Source organism: Microchirus variegatus (genome assembly GCF_963457635.1).
Source record: "Microchirus variegatus genome assembly, chromosome: 4".
NCBI lineage: Eukaryota > Metazoa > Chordata > Actinopteri > Pleuronectiformes > Soleidae > Microchirus > Microchirus variegatus.
In genome coordinates this window covers 10,649,974-10,664,876 of record NC_139805.1, presented here as the reverse complement: position 1 = coordinate 10,664,876, position 14,903 = coordinate 10,649,974, and the positions used below count along the sequence as shown (strand labels likewise).

The 14,903-nt window shown below is 40.2% G+C and overlaps 1 protein-coding gene across 1 annotated transcript in view; it reads right to left on the bottom strand.

Moving 5' to 3' along the window:
• Positions 1–827: 827 nt before the first annotated feature.
• Positions 828–14,903, bottom strand: part of kdm4b (lysine (K)-specific demethylase 4B) — a 40,303-nt gene continuing 26,227 nt past the window's right edge. The window contains exons 9-22 of the mRNA XM_083888615.1: positions 14,298–14,494; positions 13,695–14,074; positions 13,164–13,354; positions 12,785–12,905; positions 11,553–11,713; positions 11,181–11,382; positions 9,628–9,704; positions 9,064–9,119; positions 8,713–8,821; positions 6,320–6,571; positions 5,575–5,757; positions 4,443–4,562; positions 3,151–3,243; positions 828–1,594 (exon numbers count right to left, since the gene is read on the bottom strand). Of these exons, the coding sequence (XP_083744741.1) occupies positions 1,082–1,594; positions 3,151–3,243; positions 4,443–4,562; positions 5,575–5,757; positions 6,320–6,571; positions 8,713–8,821; positions 9,064–9,119; positions 9,628–9,704; positions 11,181–11,382; positions 11,553–11,713; positions 12,785–12,905; positions 13,164–13,354; positions 13,695–14,074; positions 14,298–14,494 (2,655 nt within the window). The 3' untranslated portion in view covers positions 828–1,081. The remainder of the gene's footprint in view (positions 1,595–3,150; positions 3,244–4,442; positions 4,563–5,574; positions 5,758–6,319; positions 6,572–8,712; positions 8,822–9,063; positions 9,120–9,627; positions 9,705–11,180; positions 11,383–11,552; positions 11,714–12,784; positions 12,906–13,163; positions 13,355–13,694; positions 14,075–14,297; positions 14,495–14,903) is intronic.

The following is a 14,903-nucleotide window of genomic DNA, read 5'->3' as shown; positions in this document are numbered from 1 at the left end:
TTCATGTGCCACGTACGACTGAGGACAAAGTTTGAGACAATTTATCCTGGCCTTAACTGTGTGACTTCCACATTAAAATTGGATTTTCATTTTCCACATGTAGGAACCCTGAGACAGCTGTGGGCGTGAAAAAGTGGAGCTATTTGTATGACATTAATATCAAGGTCTCATCACTTAACTACAGTGACACATCTTCACAAAAACGTGTATGCATCCTTCCGACAAATCAACTAGTGTTTGCTTTCAAAAACGATTTTCCCATTACGAATAATGCTTTCAATATTCCACCAAGACATTTAAATACTGAGTTACCCCTACAATACTTTTGATTTCTTTTATACATCCATTCCCCATGTACCTCTTGCAATCCAGCAACAAACAACAACATAAACCTCTGTTAAAATATCCTGTAGATGGTTAATGCGACTCTCTTGTTCCACCAGTTTTTCAAGCAAATGGTGGCTGTGTTGAAAAATAGATATTTTGTTGCTGGTTATTCATAAGAAGAAAAACAAAAAACCCGGAGAGTGAAGTCCACCGAGACCCCAGACCTCACTGCTGAGAGGCCACCATAGTAATTAGCTTCATGTATAAGAAAGAAAATGTGAGTGTGCTGTTACTGAATTATTGCAGCGAGGTATGGAGTTGATACCACCCAGAGACATATTCATATTAAGACAGAGGAGAAAAGCCCAGCAGCAGACCAAAGAAAAACAAAAGAGAAGAATAACTTTACAAAAAACAATAATAATAATAATAATAATAATAATTATAACAATTATAATAATAATAGTAATGTTGAAAATACAAAAGCCTCTTTAGCTGCTGCTTCAGAGCAGGCCAAAGCACCACTGCAAATACATCAACTCAAAAATAGAAAAGTAACATGCATTAAAAGAGTGCTCATGTGTCCAAGCAGCTTCCTGCTCCTGCCCCGAGCTCTCAACGCCGCTCCAGGAAACGTTTTTGTCCATTAATACAGCACTCAGTAGAATCCACCTCCATTAGCTTACTTCCTAGTGGCTCAGCCTCTGTTGACCCAGTAACGACATAGTGGAGTTGTTTTTTATGTTTGTTTTTTTTAATACAGGGGTCCAGGCCCGTCATCCTGAGGGAAATGCGAATTGAGAAGAGTCTCCATGTAGGAAACATAGCCACTGCTCGGTGTGTACATTTGCTGGGGTGGGTGGGGAGGGGACAGGGCAGGCAGGAGGGGGTCAGAGTTCAATGCGGACAGAAAGGGGGTCATCTGTGGAGTCAGTGTGGGGTCCGACACCAGAGATGACCCCATTACAGCTTGAGTGAGGGTGAGGCTTGTGTCCATTGGGGTTCCAGCATCCAACAGAATACCACTGGTTTGGGCGGCTACATCCTGCGGTATCATGCTGTGCCGGGACAGTGGCTGTGAGGTCGGCATGGTAGGAAATCTGTTGTGTTTCGCTGTGTTTGCTGAGGCTGAAGTGACGGTACAAGTGGACGGATTGGTTGTTTCCATGCGAGTCAGAGTGGGAGGGGCTGAATCAGAGGGCAGACGGCGGCGCTTTGCTGCTTGCGCTTCATCGGGCGAGGAAACCTCCTGGGATGCAGGTATTGCCTGAAAACCAAGCAGGAAGTTAAATCGATCCCTCTTTACTACGTACAGTAGTACTCGACATTAATGGTCAGCCATGTTATTTGAGTGTGTGAAATTAGGCCATTTATCCAGGATATAATGGAATGAAAAATGCCCATGGCATGCACACTACATTACTTCCTGTTTTGTTCCCACCAGCAATACCAAAAGCAGAAGTGTGTCACCTTCATGTGGACACACACACGTTAACCCAGACCAGGAAGTCATGATCAGAACAATCAGAATAAAATTTACACTGATCATGTTTATTTCTGATTAGCTGTGTTATTATTATTTCTGAATGTAATCGACACATACATGTTACCGGTACTAAATAGGTACAACAGTACTAAAACTTTCTAAACTGAAAAAAACAGTACTCTTTTTCTTTAAAGAGAATGCCTATTTGTGCCATACACTACCAGTCAAAAGTTTGGACACACCTTGTCATTTGAATGTTTTTTCTTTATTTTCATGACTATTTACATTATAGATTCTCACTAAAGGCATCAGCATTGACTGGTAGTGTAGATGATCGTATATAAGGCTAATAGACAATCTCTGCAGCGTCTCCGGCCACCAACAACAGTGATGTTGCTGTGTGACGTTTCCGGAATCGATGAGTTATACAAGCCGACGCACATATTAATGCGGAGGAGGGAGACATCGCTGAGACAGAGAGAGTGGCAGCTGCAGTGACATTAGAGAAGACACAACTCTTCAGAAAAGAGGGTGCCTGAAGTGCAATTTGGAAATATCCGAAATAACCCAAAAACAGCAAAGAGCCGGTCTTAAAAACTCAAAAACAAAAAGAATCCATAAGAATCAGACCTGTTCAAATATTTTAAAGACCAACAGGTGATTAAATAAACTAATGAAGTCAAATAGGATAATTCTCTTTTAATAATATGTAAAAAGATGTGCATTAGAACAAGTTAGTTGTTTGCATTAAAGTAGACTCACCTTCACCTTTATGCTTCACGCCTTCTGAATCAATACAGGCTATAAAAATTCTGATTTTTTTTCTTTTTCCATTTCTTTCTGCTCTGCTTTAATAATACATATGTTAATACATATTAATTTTGGACTGCGGGGGTTTGTTAAATAATATTAGAGCTAATGGTCTGTCCTGTCCGACCATCCACCTTATTCATTTTTTACCAATTATATGTTTCTTTTAATCTGTTATTAAGTCTTTTTGAATTTAACTTGGATTTTCAAGCCAAGCTTTGTCTGTTCAAATATAAAAATGTCTCTGGCAAGGCCGTGCATCACAACTCCTCAGATGTTAAAGCTCAGTTAAAGTTAACAAAGGACATCACTAATGTTTTATCAGATAAAACAGACATCTATTCAACCTGACAACCTACTAACACTGGCTCCCTCACAGCCCTTCACATCCTCTGAGAAGTCAGTTATTTGACTGAATAAAACTTCTTTTTTTTTTATCTGGAAATACTTGAGTCTACTTACACTGAACAATACAGGCTATTTAAGAGTGACCCTTTGTTATCTGCAGAATAAAAAATAATACTTACAAGTCGGGCACGGACCCTCTTAGGCAGTTCCTGGTCCAAAAAGTGGATCTCTGATTGTTTGAGCATCAGTTGAGACTGGTCTTGAAACTCAACCTGCACAGATATGACAACATTCTGAATTAATTAACATTTCCAACCGCTTCGTCTCCTGTGATTAGAGAGCACACTCGACTTGATAATTACTTTGGGCAAAAGTGGACACATGAGGGGTTTATGTGGAAAAGGATGTGAGGATGGCTTGGGGAGTAAAAAATACAAATACCAGAAAGTCACAGGCTTAATCTCAGCCAAAGCAAACAGTTTATCAACAACCATGTCTTCTGTTTGAATGTCCTTGACCTCAACACTGAACCCCAAAGCTGCTCACTGACTGAATAATACCATCAGCCTGTTTTAAATACAAATGTAGATTTAAAAAAAAAAATAAAATAAAATATATTGAGGAAAACAAGGTGATGGTCAGGGTTGCGGTCTTGACACAGCCACCAGCTGGAGACTTGTTTTTTTTTTTTACTCATTGTAACAGTGTTCCTCGTCTCAGGCTACACGGGGACATGAAATGAGCAAACACGTACAATACTTTTTCGCTTTCTGAAAAGGAAACAGACACAGCAGTCTGCACAGGGACACCACCCCTATTTTAACTCAATTTCTTTATTACAGACACATCATTAAGAAATGTAATTGGCAGTAAATTGTTGTAGATGTGCTTCAAAAACAAATAAGTCTGTTATTGCACTCCTGCAGCCACTTTCATTAAAGCCTCCTGACGCCAGTTTTGAAATTTCCACTCCTCATATTTGCCCCTTGGATTCCCCATCATGCACCAGTGATCTCTCAACCTTATGTTTTAATACCATACTGTATCAAAATGCTCAGGCAATTATCTACAGAAGCAGACAAGCTTTTCACAAATTGATAAATACAAGATCCAGGACACGAAGCATAGGGTGGAAATCATGAGACTGAGCGCCATGCTCCCAAATTACAATCACATACAGTCACACTGCAGAAGAAGAGCATCAGAGGAAATATGTAAATTATGCCGTTACGCACAAAGTTTACATCATGAATACGTCCTCTAATCTTATTTTATTTGAAAGTGGTTAGGGGTAAACATGTGGTTACATTCTCAAGCTGTATGAACATAATCCATGCACAGTACATGACCCCTCTTCCTCAGCCCACATCATTTTGTACTGACAAACCGACATGGCATCAGTGTTAATGTGAATACAGAGTGGGGGAGAGCCAGATCTGATCACATGTGGTCACACGGTTTGTTTTCTCACCTGGTAGTGTTTGTGAGCGTGCTCTTTGATGAAGGATGCATTGAGGATCTGACCCTCATGTGTGCTGACCAAGATCATCTCCCCAGCTTCAGGAGGACCGGTATGCAGGCAGTCATGACTCTGAAGGAGGATGGGGAGGATCAGAGGAGGCAGACCGAGGAAACAGAGAACAACATTTTAAAGATCTGACTGTTTTCATTCATCGCACTTTCATAATGCTGACTTATCTTTTGTAAAATATAAAACAACAGAAAAACCACAGTACAAGCAAGTGACCCAACTGGCAGAACACAGCATTGTATATACTTCGTATGAGGAATCACAGTATAGAATATATAGTATAGTGGGTACAGAGGTATGTAAGTAAGAAGGTACAAGACCGTTTAAGATTTTATAAGTGAGGAGCAGCACCTTGAAATCAGCCCTGATCTGGACCAGGAGCCAGGAATATAAAGAATAACATCTAATTTAAATGCATATAGTAGTTACATGAGAATAGATAAATATCTACATATTTCTGCTCTCAGGTACTGAGGTACCACTCAGTGCTCAGAGCAAATGTGCCGTCACTGCTGATGGTAAAATGATTCAAGTATTATTAATTGAATGCTGCTTCAAAAATACATTTTAACCTTCTTATTATTTACACATCAGACGCATTGCGGTGAGTATAAAGCTTAATTCAGTATAAGGGATTAAGAACATTGACTCATAAAGGTTTATTGGCAACATTTTCTTCAGGTCCCTCTACTTTCCACTTGATAGCAATTCAAACTTCTTTTAAGTGTTTTAGTAGACAGCAGAACATTACGTTTTAAATGACCTGATTACATGAGATTTGTTCTTTACAACATTAAATTCTTTGCAAATGTTTTAAGTCGAACCCGTTTCTTACAAAATAAACAGTTAAAGCTTATTAACGTTATGCTTTTAGCTGATTTGCCGCTGAGAGCCATTTTATGTCTTTCTGAATTTACATTTGGACATTACTTGCTTCATTTGCTGAAATTATCAAGTTACAAAGTACAAACCGGTTGCTAGGATATTTCTCTTGTTTTGAAAAACACACCATTTGTTGAAATTGATTTGATAAAATGTACACAGATATGTGGGGAATAAAAAGACGACTCACAACTATGTTTTCTGGGTGCAGATTGTCACAATACGAGCCGTCGTCAAAGTTAACCTCGTAGAATGTCTGCGTTGCCATGCCGATAATGGTACAGTGGTAGTACCAGCCGTCACTGTTGCGACCGATCACTTTCTGGCCGAGGCTCGGACACTGTGGGCTACTTTTAGCTGCTGATGGGCGCACCTGGAGAGAGGGGGGGAGAGAGAGTGGTTAAGATAGGTTTTTATTCGGGAAATCAATCTTCAATATAGGCCAGCACAAAAGTATTGTACCAGACATGACGTTAATATAGAAATGGACTCAATTATATGTTTTGAAATCACCAAGTCTGTGAAGGGAAGACAAATTACAGAGCCCTGGTAGGAACATGTGTGGAAAAAAATTAAAATAATTTGTAAACTGTTCCCTCGGTTTACAGTTTACAAATCCAAGAGCACGGATTTCCAAAACCGAGAACACCGTTCACAAAACCGAGGGAACAGTTTACAAATTATTTTTTCCACACCTGCCTCTACCAGGGCTCTGTACAAATTAGCTTTGTATGGTACTAAGGTCCATTTGTTGACAAAAATATTTCGACAAAGCAAACTGATGCTAATGTGTGTATGGATGAGCTTAACAGTTCATGAGTCATTCAATGAAAAATTTAAAAAAAGGTGCACATTTTTTACAAAAACACTTCTGTCTGCAGTGTGCTTTTGTCTGCTGTCTCCTTTTGTGTGTGTAATGTATACTTTGCACCTACCTTTGGAGTAGTGACTTTTGGAGTAGCGGCTTTTGGAGTAGCGACTTTTGGAGTAGCGTCTTTCGGAGGGGTGACTTTTTTATGTTTGTGGCAGGTCACAGACACCACATAGGGCCAGTCAGCTGGTTTCATGACTACTCCGGCAATTTGGGCGCAGGTGACATGGAAGGAGGTGGCACAGTTCTCATATGAGCATTGGATGCAGGCACCGCGGTTCTGACTGGCACTCTTACTGTGACAGAACATACACTTCTGCAAGGAGAACATAAAATGATTTTTAGTTTCATGATTCAGGTTACAGAAGAATCACCCTCAACCCATAAGATTTTTTCCTCCACTTCTGGTCTTCATTTTATGAATTTTCGAACCACCCTGCACAAACAATCTCACAACATTTATGTAATTCACTTAAAATTATTGAATTGTCTTCAACTGCCATAACGCCTGCTCTCTCCATCTCCCATTTGTCCCCCGTTTCAGTTAAAGCTGGGGGAACAAGGGAGAGATAAATGAAAAGCGTAAGAAAAAGAGTAAGAGAATTTTCACTGTCAAATTGAGTTATGCTCTCAGTACACTAGTGCAACCTCAGGAGTTTCAGAAACATTGTCTTTCTTCAAAATCCAAGTGTTAATTTTCTGAAAAATAATCTGCAAATAAATACATTTGCTTACACAGAGGGGTTATACAATTCGTGTATACGTTTTCTCATCAAAGCCTAGTGTAATAAGTAATTTGACTGGTACTCTTCCACGTACTTGTGTTGGCAATAATTATCTGTCACACAAGCTCAGCCTTCCCTCCCCCACTTTCTCTCCCTTCCTTCCCCATCCACCTCTTTTTGACACATCACACAGTGAGCAACTGCATCACAGCACATGGCCAATCAATTAAAAAAAATAGTTATTAGAGTGCCAATACTTAATTTTTGTACTGGTGTAGGAAGAAATACAACAGCTCTCAAGAGAGATGTGCAGAGTGATATTTAACCTGCTGCAATGGCTTATAGCAAATACAGCTTAATATCAATACTATTCCTCGATCACAGGCACATAGCACTGTACTTACTGCAGGGCTACTCAGGCCACACCCCACATGCATAGCGCATTCCTTCATCACATGCCACGGAGGTATAAGAATTGGAAAGAAGTCTTATTTATCAGAGTGAGGTCTGGGCTGTGAATGAGCCATGGGATGGCTCGTTCACATAGCCAAAGGCATGATGGGAAAACACTAATGCGCAAACTCTATGGACTGCACACCCAGAAATAAACCCAAAAGTCAGAAACTTTCTCGATATGCAGTGGGTGAGCAGCTTCATAGGCATGAACGGCACCAGAGGGGAAACCTTTCTAGAAACCTGAACTATTGAAGCTACACTATTGAGTCAAGTCAAGTATGTTTTGATGGTATTATAAAGTAGATATTGGATCTATGGTGTAAAAATTTTACTAGCAACCACAACCAAAATGTATTACAGTGGTGAACTGGGTGCAGGTTTTAAGCATTGACCTGTTAGAATAAACATTTAAATGCAAATGAATACACTGCAACTAGCCTCTCACATACACTGCTGATTTAGAGATTCCAAGGGTAGTTCCTATAACTGACTAAATGTTTGTATAATGTTGGATGTAACAGAAGCCTTGCTGAGAAAATCTGAAATCACTACGTAACAGCTTGCGTGAAAACTCTCCATTCCACAGAATGCTGAACATGGTGCAATATCAACTGGTTTTAAGGGTGCGTCTACAGACTTGTTCAATCCAGCCATCCAAATCATTAGACTGCAGAAATACTTCTCATGGCCTTTTACGTACAGATGGAAGAAAATGCTTTGACAGCATTCAGATGCGAATGTCACCAAGCTTATCTGACAGATTTTTAGAGAGAAGTTGTGGAAGATTTTTTTGGATTTGAAATAATGCACCACGAATCACTCCCAAGACTTGGAGGAGTGATGGCAAAAGGATAGGAAAGGAGGGGACAGGTTGTCTTCAAAAACCTGGCAGCAATGGGTAAATTGCTTCCTGCCCACGAGATCGATACAGTTCATTTGGCACAGTGAGAAATGACAGCTGATTATTCAGCCATTCCTCTCCCCACAGCTGTTTTACCCCATGTCATCCACTGCTCACAAAAACAGGATCTAGCCATACACCTAGGAAGGAGTGTCGGTAATGGATGCAGATAGTGGCAGATACAGAGGCAGTGAGTAGGAAAGACATGGATTTTCTTAAAAGGTAGATAAAGTGCAAGATGGATGTCGAGGAAAAAGTTTCCATGAAAGAGAAACAAGCAAGATACAAAGAGTCAATAGATGTAGATGTTAACTGTTAAAACCGCTCAAACATTAACCTGCCTGAATATACTTTTTTTGCTTTGACTCAACTTACCAGATTCTTGCGTGTTTCTGGAACAGTACTGATGTCCACTGGCTGCCTTTCAATGGCATTAACAAAGCGAGCTTCAGCCACAGCGATTGCACAGATGACATGGACCCAGCTAGTGAAAGAGACACACACAACATAAAACATTAAGGCTTATGAAAATCAGCAGATAAAAGCAATTAATCAGTAAACAAAACAACATCCGCCTTACTAATAACTATAATCTTAGGTTTTATATTATAACATTACCATAAAGTACTTTTTACTTGCTTTCTAAAAGATATCTAAATTAATTTTCTGTTAATTTAGCATTTAAAAAAAAAAGAAGCCACTTCAGGAGCCAAACGTGCCACTTACCGCTTATCAACAGTGATCTTGAAAGCTCCTCCACGTAAGTTGCAGAGACAACACTCCTGAAAGTAAATGAAGATAAAGGTTAGGCAGTAATAGATCGTCATAGAAGCACATATTTCTTACTATACATGTGGAAATGGATTCTAAGCAGTCTTGTCAGCACTGATGGCATGTTTCCATTATGTTGCCGTTCGGTTTGGTACAGTATGGTACGGTTTGGAGCTGTAACGCCCTCAGTCAGACTTGAGTTTTGAATGAGAACTGTACCTTTACCTGGGAGGCGGGGAGTGTGCTGTGCTCCATGGCCTTGTCAGGGAAATATGTAGCATGACATTGTACAGGGGAAACACCCGCCGCAAGGAAGTGACACTTTTCTGTCGCCTAATCAGCTGACTGTCGTGGGTCTAACTCCACCCGTACCGTACCATTACTCTGGTACCACAAGAGAAGGGTACCGGAAAAATTGTCATTTTGACCTCTTTTGTATTGTAGAGTTAATATGAATACTTCTTGTAAAAGACAAAATAATTTTTCTTTAGATAAGGTTAGGGCACTACTGCTACTCACCACTGTCCAGGCTCCTGCAGTACATCTGGAGCATATCCAGGAATCACTGACCGAGTCTGGCTTTACACCGTAACAACCTATAAAAAAACACATGAGACATTAAATATTTCACATAACTTTCCTAAACAGTAATCACTTCACATATCTTTTCCAAACCATTTTACACTGTTTCTAAGACACCAATTTCTACTTTATCTTGTTAACCCGTTTTATATATAGCTTCTTCTATTTGGCTCTTACCATCACCATCTCCAATTTGTGCTTCTAGAACTAAATAATGAGACATTTATGTAACACCCAGGAAGGTTTACTTGATTTTTAGTTGAATGTTCACTCCAAAACAATAGCAAGCACAGGAATCCAGCACAGAACTGGTGTATTTTTTTTTTTATTTGGTGAGTTCTTTCTGCTTCATGTCATCTCATCAATAGCAGCACTGCTTCCTCCATGTGAGTCTACTTCATCCCTGGACGACTAATGAACTGGCCTTTTTGAAGTGCACTTCAGCTTTAGGGATAATAAGAACCCAGGAGGGTTAGTGTGTTTTACCGACTGCATGTGTTCACATTCCCTTGCTGTAATATCTATGGTTAAATGTGCGGCCCAACACAAATTATCCTCACATGCAGACTTAAATATTGTTTGTTAAACAAACACCAATGACATCAGAATAAGAATCATTTTATTGTCATTGCACATGTTCAACGAAATAGGGACATGAACATGAACATATTGTTTACTATCAATAAGAAACTAACAACCAAATAACATTTTGCTTCCCTTAAAAATTGTGCAAATTGTGTATAATAGGACCCAAGGATGTGTACGCTATGCTGAATTCAGAGATATCTGAACTCGTGGTTTGAGTAGCCTCTTTCTAGTTTAACCTGAGTCAAGGAGAGTTAAACTAAGAAGCTTCACTGAGCGTGCTGAACCTGCAGGGGAATTGAGCTGACAGTTTGTTGCACTGCTGTAGTGGAGTCTCATTTTCACTGCTTTCTATTTTTCCAGCACTATTCTCGGGGGTCCAAGGATAAAAAAAAAAAAAAAAAAACGTTGTGAATAGCGAAGAACAGTGGAATACCCAGTAGAAGCCGTTTGTAAAACATGTCAGCTTGTGCACAGACTTGTATGATGCTGAGACCAAGTTTTTAAGTGTTGTGAATCAAACACTGCAGTATGCCTACAGCTGCGCGTGTCCCACTGGCAGCAGAGAACCAAGAATAACTTTTTAACAGCAACTTCAACCCATTTCTTAACCATTTCAAATCCACAAAATACGAAAATCCATACTAAAATTTGCCATTGCAGTGTCAGAACATAATACAAACTGTGAGGTAAAATGTACTTCCTATAACTTATAAAACATATTTGTTCAATCCTGTCCATACAATTATCAATGAAAAACATCACAAGACCATCTGAGAGCCTTAAAAACTTTGGCCAATATCTGGATGCCCTAGAGTGGTGGATGATTTCAGATTTACTGAAAACTACTATGTGACCACAACTTTGTGTTAACTCCATTGCTGTATTGGAGGTTTTGTACTTACTAGCATGAACCTGCATTTTGCAAGAACAACAGCAGAGTAGAAGACTGGTTCCATCCTCTCCAACGTGAGGGTTAGTGGGTGGAGGCTCTGTGTTTCCTGCCCCAACACTAAAGCACATCTCTGGGACGAGTGGACGAGTCTTGCTGCCATGACAAGGAGGGCTGATTGGCGCCACATTTGCGATGGTGACATCCTTTTGTGGCTGGAGAGTAAAAATTACAATTATTTATTATATAAAAAAAATAAAAAAAATAATTGCTTTCATTGCAGTTATTATGTCCCTCATTTGGTGGTTCAACAACTTAATGACCTGAGAATTTGCTGCAATTTCTGCAAAAAAGTGCATCTCTGCTATGACTTGTGAGGCTGTACCTTAATGTAGGGACAGAAGATTGAACAGACAGCACAATATGGTTGAAGTGCTGCCACTGCAACATTGAAGGCTTTCTCTGCCAAGAAGTTGGGTGAAAGATTCTGCCAAGGGTGCTCTGCTTTCTTAGAATTGCTGTCCAGCAGCATGGGTGAGGACAGCTCTGTGGGGGGAGAAAAAATATTTTTAAGGTGATGTTAAACAAGAACACCATTATCTGATGTAAGTGAAACATAACTAGAGAGATGCTGAAAGATTTATCATTGTTAATGATTGTATTTTTCTGGGCAATGCATACAAGACATTTTTGGAAAATTATCTTTTAAATACTGGAGCCCTTGCCAAGAATCAAAAATAGTACATTCTATTGAACAAACCCCACCCCACCTCTGAATTATTGGCTGATGAGCTTCAATAGCAAAGACATCAACAACTTGCTGCTGTGGGTCAGGAATCAATTTGGCAGTGAAGCCCCTTAAGCTACTGATTCAGACAGTTTGTTAGACCTGGACACAGCTGGCCATTCTTTCCACAAGATTCCCATTGGGTTAGGGTTAGTGTCTCTGTTTTCTTTCAACACTGGCCCTCTCTTTCTCCTCACCTCACATGCTTTCTTCTGAAGGACATAGTCAAGTCCCCTGTGGCCAACTTAAAGTGACTTTGAAAGCAGGTAATTGAAAGTCATGATCCCCAGATCAATATGATGTCTCAAACAGAAAAAAAGTCAGTTTTTCATTTATCCCTACTGGGAGCTTTAGCTCTACTTGCTAAAACAAAATTGACATGTTCTTTCATGATGGGAAGGATCATAAGTGGGTATGCTGTGGAACAGTGGTAGAGCAGATCATCTTTCAACTGGAAGGTTGTGGTTTTAATCACAATCTGCACCCGTCTACAGACCAATGTGTCCCTGGGCAAGACTCTTAACCCCAAATTGCCCCTGATGGCTGTGCCTGCAGTGTCACTTGTGAGTTAGTTTGGATAAAAGTGTCTGCAAAATGACTAAATGTTATGTAATGTAATACATGTAATGACAATCTTAAGATTTGATGAATGAATAGATAAGTAATGCCAAGTGTTCAACTAACAATATATATGTTAGTTGAACTAACATGGATATATCCATGAGGCCATTAAAGAAGGATGACTCAGCTTGATGATTGATGAAAGACTTCTAAACAGATATTTAGAATAAATTATATTTCAGGTTAAATAAATGCACACAGACACATACCTTGGTCACTGGTCAGTTCTTGCTTGACAATGGACAGAGGGGAGCGCATGGGCGGCTTAGTGAGGGGATGACGCCGACTCTTTTTTACCTCTGTTGGCATCTTCACCTTGGAATAGCACACCTGATATACAAATACATATTAATTTGTACCCATTAAACATACACAGAGACAAAAAATAGGCACATTTGCTACATATTACACAACACCTACATCCTGATGTGTGATTTAACGTGCCTATTACACTAATAATGTGGCGTTGCTGTGGCAGTAAGGTTATAGCACATACATGCAAGAACCATTGTGGATTCCTCACAATAAAAGTCTCCTGGCGTGTAACTTTTCAAAACACAAAAGGAAAAAAAATCTATTGACATTCACCTCCAGCTTGTTGTCTGCTGGTACCTCTGGATGACTGACTGTGGCACTGTCTGAATTCATGATGCCAGATGTGGCAAACTGCTCAAATTCTTTCTCAAATCCAGTGATGGCATTGTCAATAAGTGACATCTTCTTTGGCTTCTTCTGCTTCATTTTTTCAACATCTTCTGTCACGGGCTGTGGTTCTTGCACTTGAAAAGAGAGAGGATGAAAAAAATACTTCAAATGAAGGTGAAAGGGTAAAGGAGGATGGGGAAATGGGTGAGGAAAAATGTTCATGAGACTTAAAGAAGTATCTGTATTGATTGATTGATTGATTGATCATGTCCATGTTAAAGTGACACAATGTGGGATTTCGTTCTACAAATGTTTCCAGGGTTCATTTTTTTCAACTTTATATAATTATTTCTCTTTGCTATGTATAAAAAACAAATCAGTGAGATGAAACAAGACATTTGAAAACACACATTTCTTTTGTTCCATGTGCATACAAAGACAATAAAAGATCTTAACTGTTCACATCTCCCTCACCCTCTGTGGCTGGAGGTTTAGCTGCTTTAGCAGCAGCCTCAGCATAAGCCGCCTCAGCCTCAGCCTCAGCAGCCTCAGCCTCAGCAGCCTCAGCCTCAGCAGCCTCAGCCTCAGCAGCCTCAGCCTCAGCAGCCTCAGCCTCAGCCTCAGCAGCCTCAGCCTCAGCAGCCTCAGCAGCCTTTCGCTCCTCAAGCTCCATGGCCTCCAGGGTTATCATAGCCTCTCTGGCTAGTCGCTCCTCCCTCTCCTGCCTCCGCTGGGCTTCACGCTCCTCCACTTGACGCTGGTACTCAGCATGATCGAGCTCAATGCCTTCCTCCGCCAGCACTTTCACCTCTTCCAGCTTTAGACGGCGGAACAGCTTCATCTTCTGCATGGCCCTGGTGTGGTACAGAGACATGGGAAAATTAATTTAATGTTTTTTATGAGCTCTTTCTCTATTTCAAACACACACAAGGAAATAAAAAAGACAGAGAACAGCTACTATGATATGCAAGGACAGGCCATGAGTAAAGAAACTGCACATTACATTATCCAAGATGAATATATTTGGACATGAATATAACTATATTTGTACCATGTGTTTAATCTGCGTCATCTTACTTTCTTAGGAGGTTTTCTCGGTGTGTGACGCGATGCTTCCTCCATTGCTCCAGTTCAGGGCTGGTGAGCTCAGTGGTCTTAAGATGATCTATTACTGTATTGTCTCTGCCCTGCTTCCACAGGTCGTAGCGATCAGGCTGCAGGCAGCGCACAAACACGTCCATAGAGATTTTCACCATGTCCTTACGACAGGAACACTGGAGGAGAAAAAGACAGCAGAGGAAGAGGAGATGACTGTATGATTAAGTGGGCAAAGACTCCGGGTGGGAACTACTGAAGAACTACTCTCAACAGCAAGCAAACCAAAATCATGGAAATTTCAACTGTACCCTGGAAACGGCACTTCACAGAGCATGTCTCCTTTTTGCTTAATGAAGAGTTTTTTTTATTCATACTGCCCTTGCATGCAAGTGAATCATGCAAACTGTATGAGTTGTATATAAACAATAACAATACAACAATGTGAAATTGGATTAGAGTGCCACATTTGGGCCATATTTGGTGAGGGCAACTGTGAATGAATGAAAGTGGGCTTGAATGGTTTCAAGGATCATGGAATCTCTCATGATTTGCTGGGACCTTAATGTATGACACAAGTAGCAACCG